The sequence below is a fragment of the Coregonus clupeaformis genome, chromosome 25 (assembly GCF_020615455.1).
Source record: "Coregonus clupeaformis isolate EN_2021a chromosome 25, ASM2061545v1, whole genome shotgun sequence".
NCBI lineage: Eukaryota > Metazoa > Chordata > Actinopteri > Salmoniformes > Salmonidae > Coregonus > Coregonus clupeaformis.
Genome location: NC_059216.1, coordinates 30,648,273 through 30,667,612, shown reverse-complemented (window position 1 = coordinate 30,667,612; position 19,340 = coordinate 30,648,273). Strand labels below are relative to the sequence as shown.

The 19,340-nt window shown below is 41.8% G+C and overlaps 1 protein-coding gene across 2 annotated transcripts; it reads right to left on the bottom strand.

Moving 5' to 3' along the window:
* Positions 1-133: 133 nt before the first annotated feature.
* On the bottom strand, positions 134-18,453 carry LOC121539520 (signal recognition particle 54 kDa protein). Of its 2 annotated transcripts, none has more exons than XM_041848078.2 (17): positions 18,403-18,453; positions 17,865-17,984; positions 17,672-17,769; positions 17,431-17,522; positions 17,235-17,319; positions 14,995-15,099; positions 14,811-14,877; positions 14,653-14,710; positions 14,375-14,525; positions 14,009-14,157; positions 13,769-13,869; positions 13,572-13,658; positions 13,335-13,408; positions 11,336-11,444; positions 1,533-1,703; positions 1,158-1,253; positions 134-864 (listed from the first exon to the last, which is right to left on the bottom strand). In XM_041848078.2, the coding sequence occupies exons 3-17, from the start codon at positions 17,747-17,749 to the stop codon at positions 773-775; spliced, it is 1,515 nt and encodes a 504-aa protein (XP_041704012.1). In that variant the 5' UTR covers positions 17,750-17,769; positions 17,865-17,984; positions 18,403-18,453; the 3' UTR covers positions 134-772. The 2 variants fall into 2 exon arrangements, with proteins under 2 accessions (XP_041704012.1, XP_041704013.1); XM_041848079.1 differs by lacking the exon at positions 18,403-18,453 and adding an exon at positions 18,382-18,400.
* Between the last annotated feature and the right edge of the window lie 887 nt (positions 18,454-19,340).

The window sequence follows — 19,340 nt, the reverse complement described above, 5'->3', positions numbered from 1 at the left end:
GACTTGGACTGAAAACAGAGCTGTACTCATTTTGAGCACAGTATGTGATAAAAATCACATGAATCAGTAATGTTTTGTGTAAAATTTCACTTTCTGCTCAATTTCCTTGAAATGCAGTGCCCCAACAAATACACATTTTTCAATAGTCATGAGTTTTATTGATAAGGAGATAACCATGATTGACAACTATGACAGTCAATGATCAACAATCAACTATGAGAGAAAAGGAAACACTGGCTTTTTAAAACATTGCAATACAAATTGTATTATAACACTGAAAAAAATAATTGCCACAAACTAATATCAGCATACCCTTTGCCATCTCTCCAAATCAAGGTTGTGTTTATTATGGCACACAGAAAACAGTAAAAAAAATATTTTGCAACAAAAAAACAAAAAAATTGCATATCTTATTGGACAAGTCTAGGTAGTGCCTCACGATTTCAGTCCAATTTTTTCCATTTGGTGCCTAATGAATATGACCCAGGACAAGATTCATGATCCCACTATTTCTGTATCTTTTGTGCCTCATTTACAATTACTGTAAAATCACAGAACTTGTTTGTTTTATTTATCCTGACAAGTAAATATGCTTTCTGCATGATTTAATACGTAAACATGTTCATGAATTATATTACTGAGAAAAAAAAATAACACTGCTCTCCTTCTTGCTAAATCATTTCCACACCTTCTTGCTAAATCCAAACTCCTCACATCTTCTCGCTAAATCCAAATGACAACCTTTAATTTCGCTGTGTTAAGGCTCAGTGGTTCACATGTTGTTGAATCCCATCATCCCTTTCATGTTGCCAGCCGCACCCTGTTGGAATTGTCTCATCATAGACTGGAGACCAGCCATCCCACCTGAAGACAAGAGCCAAAAGCGTGTTTCAGGGGGATCAGTTAAACTCTACAGCAAGAGGGCGAGGAACAGAATTGCTAATCTTGATCAAATTATTATTTGGGGTGCAAGGTGATTTGTAGTTCAGGGATTCTGTGCAGTCTCTCTCAAATATACATTATATAACATATGTCATTACGTTTGGACTGGCCATATTCAAAGCATTGAACTAATCTAAGTACATAAAGTAATGTAACAAAGGAATAGTTTGGGAAATGTGACATGACATAAAAATGGAAGTGAAAGTCATGTCTACCCATATGGTGGAGAACCCTTGGGTCCATCATCTTTGCCATCTGTTGGTTCAACTTAGCCATCTGAGAGGGGTTGACATTCTTGGACATATCACCACCTGTAAACGTAAAAATAATTCAGAGACATAGCCTACTACTTGATGAAAGCAAAATTGTGTTAGTGGACCAGTGCTTCAGTTTCAGGGCTGTGTCTGAAAACGTGACTAGCCATGAAATCCTCCACTCACAAAGTGCATTCGAGAAGATCCAAGGTCCTTCCCTCAGACCTCCTCCAATGTGCTTTGAGAGGGGAGGGGGGGAAATGGAGGAAACAAGGATGGAGGAAGCAAGGATTTGACAGCTAGTAATGTTTTAAGATGCATCCATGAAGTGCATACCTTTGAACAGGCCCTTGATGCCACCCATCTTCTTCACCATCTGGGCAAACTTGGTGTACTGGGTGAGCAGCTCCTGGACATCCCTGGTGGCAACCCCTGAACCCCGCGCCACTCTGGCAATTCGGTTCGGCTGCTTGCTGAAGAGCTTTGCGCCGTCTTTGTTGTCAAGTTCTGCAAAGACCAAAGAACCCATGGTTAGGAAAACAATTATATATATATATATATATATCTTGTATAACTCTTTTGTTTGTGTCATTTACTGTTGTTTATTGACAACAGTGGGTTAGATACACTGATACTATTGAGTTGCACCACCCTTTGTCCTCAGAACATGAATTCATCAGGGTATAGACTCTACAAGGTGTCTAAAGCGTTCCAAAGGGATGCTGGCCCATGTTGACTCCAATGCTTCCCACTGTTGTGTCAAGTCGGCAGGACACAAACCGGTGTGCCTGGCACCTACTACCATACCCTGTTCAAAGGCACTTAAAGTGCACCATTTTAGCAACATTAAATCTTGTTCATATACATCTCCAGGATGAATTTTTTTAAATTACATTTTCTGACAAGCGAGCACTTAGATATGGTCATGTTCACATTTTCATAAATTCATAGAATGTTTGGGAATTACGTATACTAAGGCATTTGTGAAAATTGTATAGCAATATAGAGTGGGAAAGCGGCCGTGTGTTTGGACAATTAATAGACACTGCAGTAAATAAATCTGTCCTGTCCAAGACGGGAGTCTATGCAGACTGGTGCACCATAGCCAATCAGAGCTACAGTAGGCCTATATGCAAATAAGCCATTTGCCACACGGGCCTGCCATCATTCACTTTGAAATGGACTGTGTTTACAGGCAAAAGCAACAGCACGACTTTAGAGCATTAGAACGCATTCGCCAAGAGCTACAAAATGCACCTGAATGGATTTCTGCAAATACCACGGGAGTCTTCTTACATTTGGTAACTTCACAATCCTATTGATCAAACAACCATGAAAAGGTAAGCTCTTTCTCCCTCAGTTACCTATGCACATCAAAAACAACAACATCAACAACTAATGCTAGCCAGAGCAAGATGAGCTAAAATCTAACGAGGGAGCATTAGATAAACCATCTCAAACTCTCAGCCAGTTGGCCATCAAAATTGACTGATAAACGATGGGGAATAGTAGCCTGCTCGTCCTTCTGCAGCTTGCCAGCCAATGCATGCATGTCCCAACCCACGTTTTGACAACTGAATGGGAACTTGACTCCCTGCTCACCCATTAGAGTGATGGCAAATACATTTGATTGGCAACTAAGAGATATGCTAACTGTGGATAACAGTCGTCAAGTTCGGCATAGCTAGCTAGCCATTTCTTGCTAGCTAACCAAATGACACCTGCAGCATCTCTAGCTGTAGCCAACGAAAAACAATATGAGGGGAAGAGGTCGGTCAATCACCCACTCCTCCAATGACATGATATAATGGCGCCGGAGGGGATAGCTGCCGTTTTACTGTGCTATTTTGTGTGTTTTTTTGCATTGTTTGTAACTTATTTTGTACATAATGCTTCTGGATTTCAGAACAGCGATTACACACCTCGAACTGGACGAAGATTTTTTCTTTAATGAGTCCGACGCAAAGGATATTTATTTTATTTTATTTATTTAACCTTTATTTAACCAGGTAAACCAGTTGAGAACAAGTTCTCATTTACAACTGCAACCTGGCCAAGATAAAGCAAAGCAGTGCGATAAAAACAACAACAACAGAGTTACATATGGAATAAACAAAAACGTACAGTCAATAACACAATAGAAAATCTATATACAGTGTGTACAAATGTAGTAAGTTATGGAGGTAAGGCAATAAATAGGCCATAGTGCAAAATAATTACAATTTAGTATTAATCCTGGAGTGATAGATGTGCAGAAGATGATGTGCAAATAGAGATACTGGGGTGCAAATGAGCAAAATAAATAATGTAAATAACAATATGAGGATGAGGTAGTTGGGTGGGCTAATTACAGATGGGCTGTGTACAGGTGCAGTGATCGGTAAGCTGCTCTGACAACTGATGCTTAAAGTTAATGAGGGCGATAAGTGTCTCCAGCTTCAGAGATTTTTGTAGTTCGTTCCAGTCATTAGCAGCAGAGAACTGGAAGGAATGGCGGCCAAAGGAGGTGTTGGCTTTGGGGATGACCAGTGAGATATACCTGCTGGAGCGCATACTACGGGTGGGTGTTGCTATGGTGACCAATGAGCTAAGATAAGGCAGGGATTTGCCTAGCAGTGATTTATAGATGACCTGGAGCCAGTGGGTTTGGTGACGAATATGTAGTGAGGGCCAGCCAACGAGCGCGTACAGCTCACAATGGTGGGTAGTATATGGGGCTTTGGTGACAAAACGGATGGCACTGTGATAGACTACATCCAATTTGCTGAGTAGAGTGTTGGAAGCTATTTTGTAAATGACATCGCCGAAGTCAAGGATCGGTAGGATAGTCAGTTTTACGAGGGCATGTTTAGCAGCATGAGTGAAGGAGGCTTTGTTGCGAAACAGGAAGCCGATTCTAGATTTAACTTTGGATTGGAGATGCTTAATGTGAGTCTGGAAGGAGAGTTTACGGTCTAACCAGACACCTAGGTATTTGTAGTTGTCCACATATTCTAAGTCAGACCCGCCAAGAGTAGTGATTCTAGTCGGGCGGGCGGGTGCAAGCAGCGTTCGATTGAAGAGCATGCATTTAGTTTTACTAGCGTTTAAGAGCAGTTGGAGGCTACGGAAGGAGTGTTGTATGGCATTGAAGCTCGTTTGGAGGTTTGTCCAATGAAGGGCCAGATGTATACAAAATGGTGTCGTCTGTGTAGAGGTGGATCTGAGAGTCACCAGCAGCAAGAGCGACATCATTGATATACACAGAGAATAGAGTCGGCCCGGGAATTGAACCCTGTGGCACCCCCATAGAGACTGCCAGAGGTCCTATGGGCAAGTTGCAGCGGAGGGTGCAGAGCAAGTGGTCGGGGTAGGGGTAGCCAGGTGGAAAGCATGGCCAGCCGTAGCAAAATGCTTATTGAAATTCTCGATTATCGTAGATTTAGCGGTGGTGACAGTGTTTCCTATTCTCAGTGCAGTGGGTAGCTGGGAAGAGGTGCTTTTATTCTTTACAGGTGTCCCAAAACTTTTTGGAGTTAGTGCTACAGGATGCACATTTCTGTTTGAAAAAGCTAGCCTTTGCTTTCCTAACTGATTGTGTATATTGGTTCCTGACTTCCCTGAAAAGTTGCATATCGCGGGGGCTGTTTGATGCTAATGCAGTACGCCACAGGATGTTTTTGTACTGGTCAAAGGCAGTCAAGTCTGGGGTGAACCAGGGGCTATATCTGTTCTTAGTTCTGAATTTTTTGAATGGGGCATTCTTATTTAAGATGAAGAGGAAAGCCCTTTTGAAGAACATCCAGGCATCCTCTACTGACGGAATGAGGTCAATATCCATCCAGGATACCCGGGCCAGGTCAATTAGAAAGGCCTGCTCGCTCGGGACATTAAAAAGTGTAATATCTTGTTTCACCGAGTTGTGGCTGAACGACGACACAGATAATATTCAGCTGGCTGGGTTTTCCGTGCATCGGCAGGACAGAACAGCTACGTCTTGTAAACGAGGGGTGTGTCTCCATTTGTCAATAACAGCTGGTGCGCGATGTCTAATATTAAGGAGGTCTCGAGGTATTGCTCGCCTGAGGTAGAGTACCTCATGATAAACTGTAGACCACACTATCTACCAAGATAGTTTTCATCTATATTTTTCATAGCCATCTATTTACCACCACAAACCGACGCTGGCACTAAGACCGCACTCAACGAGCTGTATAAGGCCATAAACAAACAAGAAAATGCTCATCCAGAAGCGGCGCTCCTAGTGGCCGGGGACTTTAATGCAGGCAAACTTAAATCCGTTTTACCTCATTTCTACCAGCATGTGCAACCAGAGAAAAATAATAATAATAATACTACTACTATAGACCACCTTTACTCCACACACAGAGACGCATACAAAGCTCTCCCTCGCCCTCCATTTGGCAAATCTGACCATAATTCAAACCTCCCGATTACAAGCTAAATCTAAAGCAGGAAGTACCAGTGACTCGCTCAATGCGGAAGTGGTCAGATGACACGGATGCTACGCTACAGGACTGTTTTGCTAGCACAGACTGGAATGTGTTCCGGGATTCATCCAATGGCATTGAGGAGTATGTCACCGGCTTCATCAATAAGTGCATCGACAACGTCATCCCCACAGTTACCGTACGTACATATCCCAACCAGAAGCCATGGATTACAGGCAACATCCGCACCAAGCTAAAGGCCAGAGCTGCCAAGGAGCAGGACACGAATTCGGACGCTTATAAGAAATCCCGCTATGACCTCAGACGAACCATCAAACATTACATGACCAAGACTGAATCCTACTACACCGGCTCTGACGCTAGTCGGATGTGGCAGGGCTTGCAAACTATTACGGACTACAAAGGAAAACCCAGCCGCGAGCTGCCCAGTGACACGAGCCTACCAGATGAGCTAAATTACTTATATGCTCTCTTTGAGACAAGTAACACTGAAACATGCATTAGAGCATCAGCTGTTCCGGACGACTGTGTGATCACGCTCTCCGTAGCCGATGTGAGCAAGACCTTTAAACAGGGCAACATTCACAAGGCCGCGGGGCCAGACGGATTACCAGGACGTGATCTCAGAGCATGCTCGGACCAACTGGCAAGTGTCTTCACTGACACTTTCAAGCTCTCCCTGACGGAGTCTGTAATACCTACATGTTTCAAGCAGACCACCATAGTCCCTGTGCCCAAGAAAGCGAAGGTAACCTGCCTAAATGACTACCGCCACGTAGCACTCACGTCGGTAGCCATGAAGTGCTTTGAAAGGCTGGTCATGGCTCACATCAATACCATCATCCCGGAAACCCTAGACCCACTCCAATTCGCATACTGCCCCAACAGATCCACAGATGACGCAATCACAATGGCACTCCACACTGCCCTTAACCACCTGGACAAAAGGAACACCTATGTGAGAACGTTGTACATTTACTACAGCTCAGCGTTCAAAACCAAAGTGCCCACAAGGCTCATCACTAAGCAAAAGACCCTGGGACTAAACACCTCCCTCTGCAACTGGATCCTGGACTTCCTGACGGGCCGCCCCCAGGTGGTAAGGGTAGGCAACAACACATCTGCCACACTGATCCTCAACACAGGGGCCCCTCAGGGGTGTGTGCTTAGTCCCTACCTGTGGGTCGTGAGTTTCAAGTTCCTTGGCGTCCACACCACCAACAAACTATAATGGTCCAAACACACCAAGATAGTCGTGAAGAGGGCAAGATTTGGCATGTTCCCCAGATCCTCAAAAAGTTATACAGCTGCACCATCGAGAACATCCTGACCGGTTGCATCACCTCCTGGTATGGCAACTGCTCGGCATCCGAGTAAGGCGCTACAGAGGGTAGTGCGTAAGGCCCAGTAAATCACTGGGGCCAAGCTTCCTTCCATCCAGGACCTATATACTAGGCGGTGTCAGAGGAAGGCCCAAAAAAATGTCAAAGACTCCAGTCACCCAAGTCATAGACTGTTCTCTCTGCTAGCGCATGGCAAGTGGTACCGGAATGCCAAGTCTAAGTCCAAAAGGCTCCTTAACAGCTTCTATCCCCAAGCCATAAGACTGCTGAACAATGGATCAAATGGCCACCCGGACTATTTACATTGACACCACCCCCCCTTGTTTTTACACTGCTGCTACTCGCTGTTTATTATCTATGCAGTCACTTTACCCCTACCTACATGTACAAATTACCTCGACTAACCTGTACCCCCGCACATTGACTCGGTACCCTCTGTATATAGCCTCAGTATTGTTATTTTGTGTTACTTTTTACTTAAGAAAATATTTACTAAATAAACTAAACTCTATTTCTTGAACTGCATTGTTGGTTAAGGGCTTGTAATTAAGCATTTCACGGTAAGGTCTACACCTGTTGTATTCGGCGCATGTGACAAATAACATTTTATTTGATCCTCCCAGCAGCTAGCTAGCTAACATTAGGCTATGTGTTGTTAGCTTGCTAAATAACTAGCCAGTTAGGTAAATAGATTGACATCCCTGGGCTAGCCTAAATCAAATCAGTGCATGGGCCATACTGCGACACAAACTTCCCATTGTTTTATTAGAAAGAATATGGCACTTTATAAAGTCCACTTACAGTGGGGGAAAAAAGTATTTAGTCAGCAACCAATTGTGCAAGTTCTCCCACTTAAAAAGATGAGAGAGGCCTGTAATTTTCATCATAGGTACACGTCAACTATGACAGACAAATTGAGATTTTTTTCTCCAGAAAATCACATTGTAGGATTTTTTATGAATTTATTTGCAAATTATGGTGGAAAATAAGTATTTGGTCACCTACAAACAAGCAAGATTTCTGGCTCTCACAGACCTGTAACTTCTTCTTTAAGAGGCTCCTCTGTCCTCCACTCGTTACCTGTATTAATGGCACCTGTTTGAAAATGTTATCAGTATAAAAGACACCTGTCCACAACCTCAAACAGTCACACTTCAAACTCCACTATGGCCAAGACCAAAGAGCTGTCAAAGGACACCAGAAACAAAATTGTAGACCTGCACCAGGCTGGGAAGACTGAATCTGCAATAGGTAAGCAGCTTGGTTTGAAGAAATCAACTGTGGGAGCAATTATTAGGAAATGGAAGACATACAAGACCACTGATAATCTCCCTCGATCTGGGGCTCCACGCAAGATCTCACCCCGTGGGGTCAAAATGATCACAAGAACGCTGAGCAAAAATCCCAGAACCACACGGGGGGGACCTAGTGAATGACCTGCAGAGAGCTGGGACCAAAGTAACAAAGCCTACCATCAGTAACACACTACGCCGCCAGGGACTCAAATCCTGCAGTGCGAGACGTGTCCCCCTGCTTAAGCCAGTACATGTCCAGGCCCGTCTGAAGTTTGCTAGAGTGCATTTGGATGATCCAGAAGAGGATTGGGAGAATGTCATATGGTCAGATGAAACCAAAATATAACTTTTTGGTAAAAACTCAACTCGTCGTGTTTGGAGGACAAAGAATGCTGAGTTGCATCCAAAGAACACCATACCTACTGTGAAGCATGGGGGTGGAAACATCATGCTTTGGGGCTGTTTTTCTGCAAAGGGACCAGGACGACTGATCCGTGTAAAGGAAAGAATGAATGGGGCCATGTATCGTGAGATTTTGAGTGAAAACCTCCTTCCATCAGCAAGGGCATTGAAGATGAAACGTGGCTGGGTCTTTCAGCATGACAATGATCCCAAACACACCGCCCGGGCAACGAAGGAGTGGCTTCGTAAGAAGCATTTCAAGGTCCTGGAGTGGCCTAGCCAGTCTCCAGATCTCAACCCTATAGAAAATCTTTGGAGGGAGTTGAAAGTCTGTGTTGCCCAGCGACAGCCCGAAAAAATCACTGCTCTAGAGGAGATCTGCATGGAGGAATGGGCCAAAATACCAGCAACAGTGTGTGAAAACCTTGTGAAGACTTACAGAAAACATTTGACCTGTGTCATTGCCAACAAAGGGTATATAACAACGTATTGAGAAACTTTTGTTATTGACCAAATACTTATTTTCCACCATAATTAGCAAATAAATTCATTAAAAATCCTACAATGTGATTTTCTGGATTTTTTTTCTCATTTTGTCTGTCATAGTTGACGTGTACCTATGATGAAAATTACAGGCCTCTCTCATCTTTTTAAGTGTGAGAACTTGCACAATTGGTGGCTGACTAAATACTTTTTTTCCCCACTGTATGTACATAGGATGCTGTATATCCAGTATACTGAACAAAAATATAAAATGCATAATGTAAAAAGTGTTGGTCCCATGTTTCAGGAAATTAAATAAAAGATTGCAGAAATGTGTCATATGCACAAAAAGCTTATTTCTCTCAAATTGTGTGCACAAACTTGTTTACATCCCTGTTAGTGAGCATTTCTCCTTTGCCAAGATAATCCATCCACCTGACAGGTGTGGCATATCAAGACACTGATTCAACAGCATGATCATTACACAGGTGCACCTTGTGCTGGGGACAATAAAAGGCCACTAAAATGTGCAGTTGTCACAACACAATGCCACAGATGTCTCAAGTTGAGGGAGCATGCAAATGGCATGCTGACTGCAGGAATGTCCACCAGAGCTGTTGCCAGAGAATTTAATGTTCATTTCTCTAGCATAAGCTGCCTCCAATGTCATTTAAGAGAATTTGGCAGTACGTCCAACCGGCCTCACAACCGCAGACCACGTGTAACGACGCCAGCCAAAGACCTCCACATCCGGCTTCTTCACCTGCGGTATCGTCTGAGACCAGCCACCCGGACAGCTGATGAAACGGAGGAGTATTTCTGTCTATAATAAAGCCCTTTTGTGGGGAGAAACTCATTCTGATTGGCTGGGCCTGGCTCCCCAGTGGGTGGGCCCATGCCCACCCATGGCTGCGCCCCTGCCCAGACATGTGAAATCCATAGATTAGGGCCTAATGAATTTATTTCAAATTGACTGATTTCCTTATATGAACTGTAACTCAGTAAAATTGCTGCATGTTGCGTTTATATTTTTGTTCAGTATAGCATTAACATATTAACATCTGTCTAGCCTTTGCTGCTATGCTTGCAAAGTATTAAACTCTAGGGCCTCCCAAGTGGTGCAGCGGTCTAAGGCACTGCAGTGCTTGAGGCGTCACTACAGATCCGGGTTCGATCTCGGGCTGCAGCCGGCCGCGACCAGAAGACCCATGAGGCGACGTACAATTGGCCCAGCGTTGTCCGGGTCAGGGGAGGGTTTGGCCGGCTGGGATATCCTTGTCCCATCTCGCTCTAGCGACTCCTGTGGCGGGCCGGGCGCTTGCACGCTGACACTGTCGCCAGTGTACGCCAAACGTACAAAATCAGCAGGGGATCAAATACTTTTTTCCCCTCACTGTAAGTATGCAGACCCTTTACTCAGTACTTTGTTGAAGCACCTTTGGCAGCGATTGTGAGCGCATCAGGCTGTAATTTCATAAACTAAATGACTCAACTCATTTAGACTTGCTTGTGTGCGCTAGCCTATTAGCCACATCACACTGACTTGTGATCATTGCCATTTCTAGTTTGATTGTATTGACATTCTCAGCCTCAGTTACAGTAGTCAGTTTTTGTTAAAAATATGTCATTAAAACTGAAATGGTGCATCCTGAATGGGTGGCAGTGGCAAACAATGTACCAGGCCAGCTGTGATTTACAACATGGTAGCAATAATTTTTGGACTACCAAGAAATGTATTGGTGAATTATATGAATCATGCATTTAACTGCATTCATCTATTCTGTCAACAATGCCTTACTGTTAAGTCATGGAATTGAGTCAAATATAACCTATTTTTACAACCTCTTCTAAAGTTTGTTTTGAATTATAAACTGGTAATTTGAGATGATTGTCTGTTTCATATCTGCAAAGTAGCTAAAACGCTGTCAGTTCCACTTTAAATATTTTGTCTTGCCCATCCACCCTCAATGGCACGCATACACAATCTGTCTCAATTGACTCAAGGCTTTTAAAAAAACATTATTTAACCTGTCTCCTCCCCTTCATCTAAACTGATTGAAGTGGATTTAACAGGTGACATCAATAAGGGATCATAGCTTTCACCAGGTCAGTCTGTCATGGAAAGAGCAGGTTCCTAATGTTTTGTACACTTAGCGTGTATTTACCTTGGTCATTCATGCTGTCCATAATTGTCATGAGTTTCTTCAACCTGGCCATGGACTCCTGCTCGTTACCTTTGCTCATGAAGTCTGTTCCGAAACCTGGGATCATACCCTTGACAATAACAGAAGTAAGATTAGCATTGGTATCTTATGTGATTAGAAGAACATACAGTGCCTTCATAAAGTATTCACACCCCTTGATTTTTTCCCACATTTTGTTGTGTTACAGCCTGAATTTAAAATTGATTAAATTGAGATTTGTCACTGGCCTACACACAATACCCCATAATGTCAGTGGAAATATGTTTTGAAATTCTTACAAATTAATAAAATGTAAAACTTAAAATGTCTTGAGTCATTAAGTATTCAACCCCTTTGTTATGGCAAGCCTAAATAAGTCCAGGAGTAAAGATTTGTTTAAGAAGTCACATAAGTTGCATGGGCTCACTGTGTGCAATAGTGTTTAACATGACTACCTAATATCTGTACCCCACACATACAGATAATTGTAAGGTCCCTCAGTCGAGCAGTGAATTTCAAACACAGATTCAACCACAAAGACCAGGGAGGTTTTCCAATGGCTCGCAAAGAAGGGCACCTATTGGTAGATGGGTAAAAATAGACAAAAAAGCAGCCATTGAATATTATTTTGAGCATGGTGAAGTTATTAAATTACACTTTGGATGGTGTATCAATATGCCAAGTCACTACGAAGATACAGGCGTCCTTCCTAACTCAGTTGCCCGGAGAGGAAAGAAACCACTCAGCGATTTCACCATGAGGTCAACCATGACTTTAAAACAGTTACAGAGTTTATTGGCGGTGATAGGGGAAAACTGAGGATGGATCAACAACATTGTAGTTACTCCACAAAACCAACCTTATTGACAGGGTGTAAAGCAGCATGTACAGAATAAAAAAACATTCAAAAACATGCATCCTGTTTGCAACAAGGCAATGCATGTATACTGCAATTCACTTTTTGTCCTGAATACAAAGTGTTGTGTATTAGATTTGCCCCAAATATAACACAACTGAGTATCACTCTCCATATTTTCAAGCAGTGGTGGCTGCATCATGTAACGGTTATGCCTGTAATCGTGAAGGACTGGGGAGTTTCAGGAAGAAAAAAAAAGAAATGGAATGGAGCTAAGCACAGGCAAAATCCTAGAGGAAAACCTGGTTCAGTCTGCTTTAAAACCAGAGACTGGGAGATTAATTCACCTTTCAGCAGGACAATAGCCTAAAATAAGGCCAAATCCACACTGGAGTTGCTTACAAAGAAAACAGTGAATGTTCCGGAGTGGCCGAGTTACAGTTTTGACATAAATCTACTTCAAAATGCATAAATATAGCCTCCCTACTGTTATTTTATTTTACTGCTGCTCTTTAATTATTCACACTTTTTACTTTTCTTAAAAACTGCATTGTTGGTTAAGGGCTTGTAAGTAAGCATTTCACTGTAAGGTCTACATCTGTTGTATTAGGCGCATGTGGCAAATACATTTTGATTTGAAATGGGTGTCTAGCAATGATCAACAACAAATCTGACAGAGCTTGAATATTTTTAAGAATATTGGGCAAATGTTGCGCAATCCAGGTGTGGAAAGTGCTTAGACTTTTCAATACATTTGAAAAAAATTATAAAAACATGTTTTCACTTTGTCATTATGGGGTATCGTGTAGATGGGTTTTTGGTTTATCGATTGAATCCATTTTGAATTCAGGCTATAATACAAAATGTGGAATAAGTCATGGGGTATGAATACTTTCTGAAGGCACTGCAAAAACATTCTTAGGTATTTAGGTTGCCATTATTTACCATGATCAGGGCAAATGAAAAAAACAAGGGATACAGTTGAGACTGTTTCGAAAGGCCTTTGTGCTGAAACATTGACAGTCTTGTTTTATCTATAGCATGAAGCCCTATAAGAGATAAGCTTTACTGTGTAGCGCTGATCTTCATTATTTTTTATAGGTATTCAGGTTGCCGTTTAATTACCATGATCTGGCCAAATGGTCCCATCTTCATGATGTTCTGAAACTGCTCATACATGTCTCTGAGAGTGAACTGACCTGTGGTACAAATGGTGATTAGAAGAAGCTTAAAAACAATGTGACCCAACAACCATACCACATGACAATGTATAACTGTTATGGACTGCAGGGCATAAGCATACTGTATGTCAGTTATAATATGGGGCCTGTATTACATGTCAGCTGATTATCTCATTCTCACCATGTTTCAGCTTGTCAATCAACTCCTCGTTGTCATCCAGCTTGAGTTCGTTGACTTTGTCTATCAAACCTTCAATGTCTCCCATGCCTGAGGACAAAATACACACAACTCAATACAGGTTGTACAAAACGGGTTAAAAACAACGACATGCCATGTGACCTCTTATGACACTTTATTCAAAAGGGTTCACTGTTTACCCAGTAGCTTGCTGATGAAGGGTTGTGTCTTAAATGGCTCCAAGTCATCAATGTGTTCTCCAGTACCAATGAAAATGATGGGACTCTTAGTAGCAGCCACACTGTAAAAGGCAACAGGAGTACGAAACATTACATAAACGTCAGGCTTATCATTGAGTTCATGAATTATTCAGTAGTAAGGGAAACTCAGTTCACCATAACTTGGATAAATTGTTTAAGCAAAGATAACTATTTACTTACGCACTGAGAGCACCACCACCTTTGGCGTGACCATCTAGCTTTGTCACTATAACGGATGCAACTTCTACTTTGTCTTTGAAGGCCTTAGCCTGTGCTTCGCAAGCTTGACCAATGGAGGCATCCATCACGTACACAATGTTGTCGGGTTGCTTGAGGAAATAGAAGCATGCTTGGGATAAGACCACGCATTAGTGCATTTTCGTTGGAGCAATACATTTTATAATGACAATACAAACACTCAGGCTGGCAGAGAAATCAAAATGTCCCCAGAGATTACATTTTGCATGGGTTTGCTGTATTGATGACATTGAAGGGCTCTGGATGGTTTGCAGATTGAAACAATAAGTTGGGCAAAATGCTACCTACCACTGCATTGGAAACCTGCAACATCTCCTCAAAAAGGGAATCTTCTTGCTTGTGTCGACCACTGGTATCAACAATAATTATTTCAAAGCTCTCATTCTTAAACTTTTCCACACCTTCAGCAGCTATGACGACAGGGTCCATCTCTGTGTAACTGTGGATTTAACAAAGTTAGTGTACTGTATATGCAAGCATTAGCATAAAAATCTAATATCACTCAAAAATTACTTGAGTTGTATCACACACAGCTGAGAAGCAACCAAATGCAAAGCATGTCATACCTTCCATAGAATGGAATTCTGGCTTTTGTTGCATTTTGCTTCAACTGATCGAAGGCACCTGCACACACAAAAGGTTGTAGATTTTTTATTTTCCTAATTTTTCTATCTTTTGAGAAGGACTATCAAACAAATAATAGACAAAGAAAATGAAACTTTACCAGCTCTAAAAGTGTCAGCGCATATCAAACAGGTTTTCCACCCTTTTCTTTGGTAGTAGTACGCCAGCTGTGGAAAAGGTATTCAATATAGTACATCAGTGAAAGGATTGAAGGCATAATATATTTTGGCCAAATGGCCACCTGAATGACCTTATCTTTAGGCTAATATCCAGGAATGGCTCACCTTGGAACATGTTGTGGTTTTCCCACTGCCCTGAAGACCCACAAACATGATGACATTATTCTTTCCCTTTGTGGGTGTCCAAGCCTTGACCCCTGGATCCACCAGCTGAGAGACAACCACAAGAGCAAAATCTTAGACAAATAAACAAACACTCCCATCCAATCCCATCAAATGCGACTAACACAGAAGCATTGCATCTTTGTGTAAGATGTGAAGTGAGAATGTAGGGGTGCATCTCTCCCAACAAGTGTTAACAAGCCATCTGATCTGTGACCCACAAGAAATATAAACTGATCTGTTGAGTATTATGTCCAAGGGTAGGCCTTCTTATTTGTAGGCCTGCCCTAACTAAGGACGTATTGAGCTAAGCGTTCAAAACACATACAGAATACAGCTATTTGGGTCCCTTGTTGAATTAAGCTAATTGTTTGAGGGGGAATGACAGGTTTGACTGTACAGTACATTTCCGAAACCGATTACTTACACTACCAGTCAAAAGTTTGGACACACCTACTCATTCAAGGGTTTTTCTTTATTTTTACTATGTTCTACATTGTAGAATAATAGTGAAGACTTCAAAACTATGAAATAACACAGTAACCAAAAAAAGTGTTAAACAAATCAAAACATATTTTATATTCTTCAAATAGCCACCCTTTGCCTTGATGACAGCTTTGCGCACTCTTGGCATTCTCTCAACCAGCTTCATGAGGTAGTCACCAGGAATGCATTTCAATTAACGGGTGTGCCTTCTTAAAAAGTTAATTTGTGGAATTTCTTTCCTTCTTAATGTGTTTGAGCCAACCAGCTGTGTTGTGACAAGGTAGGGGGGGGGGGTATACAGAAGATAGCCCTATTTGGTAAAATACCAAGTCCATATTATGGCAAGAACAGCTCAAATAAGCAAAGAGAAACGACAGTCCATCATTACTTTAAGACATGAAGGTCAGTCAATCCGGCACATTTCAAGAACTTTGAAAGTTTCTTCAAGTGCAGTTGCATAAACCATCAAGCTCTATGATGAAACTGGCTCTCATGAGGACCGCCACAGGAATGGAAGGATAAGTTCATTAGAGGTACCAGCCTCAGAAATTGCAGCCCAAATAAATGCTTCAGAGTTCAAGTAACAGACACATCTCAACATCAACTGTTCAGAATGTGTGAATCAGGCCGTCTTGGTCGAATTACTGCAAAGAAACCACTACTAAAGGACACCAATAATAAGAAGAGACTTTGGTTCCAAGCGCCGTGAGACGCGGTGTGGGTGAACGGATGATCTCCGCATGTGTATTTCCCACCGTAAAGCATGGAGGAGGGGGTGTTATGGTGTGGGGGTGCTTTGCTGGTGACGCTGTCTGTGATTTATTTAGAATTCAAGGCACACTTAACCAGTATGGCTACCACAGCATTCTGCAGCGATACACCATACCATCTGGTTTGGGCTATCATTTGTTTTTCAACAGGACAATGACCCAACACACCTCCAGGCTGTGTAAGGGCTATTTTAACAAGAAGGAGAGTGATTTAGTGCTGCATCAGATGACCTGGCCTCCACAATCCCCCGACCTCAACCCAATTGAGATGGTTTGGGATGATTCGGACGGCAGAGTGAAGGAAAAGCAGCCAACAAGTGCTCAGCATATGTGGGAAAAAATTAACTTTTTAAGAAGGCAGACCCGTTAATTGAAATGCATTCCTGGTGACTACCTCATGAAGCTGGTTGAGATGGCAAATAGTGTGCAAAGCTGTCATCAAGGCAAAGGGTGGCTATTTGAAGAATCTCAAATATATTTTGATTTGTTTAACACTTGTTGTTACTACATGATTCCATGTGTTATTTCTTAGTTTTGATATCTTCACTATTATTCTACAATGTAAAATATATTAGAAAATCAAGAAAAACCCTTGAATGAATAGGTGTGTCCAAACTTTTGACTGGTACTGTATGTTATAGTTGACACATTCAAAACAACTCAGAAAAGCGGTAGACCACATGACTTGAAAACCACCACTATGGAAATAACCAGGAAATCCCACGAACAGCTGTCAGTCATCAGACACCTACCCAAGTTTCTATCAAACCTTAACTCCTTTGGTTCCTTCACACTGGACCATCATTGAACCAATAATAATAATAACAACAATAATAATAATAATGTATGGAGGTATTCTAATATGTTCCGTTTCACACAACACTAAATGACAAACATTGAATTAAGAATTGTCAGAATGAGACAGACCTTGACCAGCTCCTTGAACACAGAATGCTGGATCATTCTCCTCTTGTTCAGCCCAGAGGCCATCTCCTCCAGGTCAATGGCTGACCTGTGGTCAGAGGATTACATTAGTGGGATACATTATGAATCTAAGGTTTTAAAACACAGAATTCAGCTTTATCTACTACAGTACAGTGTGTGCCTGAATACTGTTGCTCACTTGACATTTTCTCTGAGCTGCTTCACCAACTTGATGTTGACATCAGCTTCTAGGAGGGCAGCACATACTTCCTTCAGCATGGCATTTAATACCTAGAGAAAAAGTACACAATCTATGGGGAATACATACGGTCTTGCGTGGGTGAAACCCGTCTTGGCAACATAGGTTGCTACTATTTAGTAAAAATAAAAACTGACTTGCCAAAAGTTGTACCAAAAACAAGAAGTCTGATATGATATACCTCCTCATTGATGATGGTGGCATTGCTCAGTGATCGCAACGCCGAGGTTATTTTTCTTCCCAAGTCAGCTAACACCATCTCGGCAGTTCTTGTGGAACCTGGAAAAAATATTTGGAATAGCAAGCTTGTTCATAGTCATACTGCCAACTTCTACAACCACTGGATAATAATGTTATAGAGGAAAGGGACTTACAAAATCAGTTGAGAAATACGGCCTCTTCGGCTTCAATACTGAGGGGGAACCCCCTTATCACCACACCTTTCTTTCACTGCCTCTTATTGGTGATCTAACGTCCGTCGTTGACTTCCTAAACTGAGCAGTGAACGAAAACAATGTGTGATTAGCAAACTCCGTTAACGTTACCTAGCTAACTAACATTAGTAAACAGATGGCTAAGACAACATGGCAGGATTTGAAGTCACATAATTAACTACCAAAATACATAAGCTTAAAATTACAACACTTTCAAGTAAAGAATACATTTGTTGACACGATTGCATCCACACCGCTTGTAAAGCTAGCTAAGTTGTTAGTTAACTAGCTAACGTTAACATCGACAACTCATAGACTCGACGAGACAGAGGCAGAGATTCGCCGAACATATGGATCCCGACAGCATTATAACTTAATTCCATATCTAGCATTTAAACATTTACAAAACAGTAGCTAGCTACTACATTATAAATCTTATAAATATAAAGATCATTACATTAGGTTTGAGAAAACTAACCCGAAAAAGCAATTAAGGAGCTTCATCTAAAATCCGAAATCCCCCCCCGCGAGTTCCTATCTACTTCCGGGTTCATGTTTACTTCTTTGTGACCCCTGGATTTTAAGGTCGTCTAAATGTCATTTTTTTCCTACTTAGAGTAAACGGTAATTTTATTCAACACGTGTTCATTTTCTGTCAAAATCAATATATTTTCTACAATAAGTTACATTAATTAAATAATATATACGAACCCCACTCCATTTCACCACTAATAATAGTTATCCCAATTTCGTACCTCCTTAAATCTCAAATACATATCTGGAATATTCTACAAAAAAATGTAAGCGTGAGAAACTATATACCTCAGTCATGAGCAATTGTATGTGGCAAAATATTTGTTGAAATGAACTTTATAGAGTAAAAAAACCGAACTCCTACAATTACTCTCCAGAGTTAATTCCAAGGACCTGCCGAGGTTGATTGACTGGATGAAAAGACTGGTATTTAAGGCTGGTGGGAGGAGCTATAGGAGGACGGGTTCATTGAAATGAATGGAATTGCATAATCAGCGTTTCCCAAAGTCGGTCCTCTGGACCCCAAGGGGTGCATGTTTTGGTTTTTGCCCTAACACTACACAGTTGATAAAAATGATCAAAGCTTGATGATTTGTTGATTTTTTGAATCAGCTGTGTAGAGCTAGGGCAAAAACCAAAACGTGCACCCCTTGGGGTCTCGAGGACAGAGTTTGGGAAATCATGGCATTAATGGAACGGCGTCAAACGTGGTTTCTTAATGTTTGATACTGTTCCATTTATTCAATTTCAGCCATTACAATGAGCCTATCCTCCTATAGCTCCTCCCACCAGCCTCCTCTGATTTAACCCCAACATTAGCTAGATTCTTGAGTCTAGCTCTTGAGAACCCAAGGGGGCATTTAGTCATCCCTTGAGTTCTCA

Bases quoted from the DNA above. Each gene is read 5' to 3' on its own strand.
- LOC121539520 (XM_041848078.2), bottom strand. From the start codon at position 17,749: ATGGTGTTAGCTGACTTGGGAAGAAAAATAACCTCGGCGTTGCGATCA. The intron at 14,878-14,994 runs GTGAGCCATTCC...CCTTTTCCACAG, and splicing joins AAACCACAACATGTTCCAAG to CTGGCGTACTACTACCAAAG. The intron at 11,445-13,334 runs GTAATTAAACGG...GTTATTGTCAAG, and splicing joins GACCATTTGGCCAGATCATG to GGTATGATCCCAGGTTTCGG.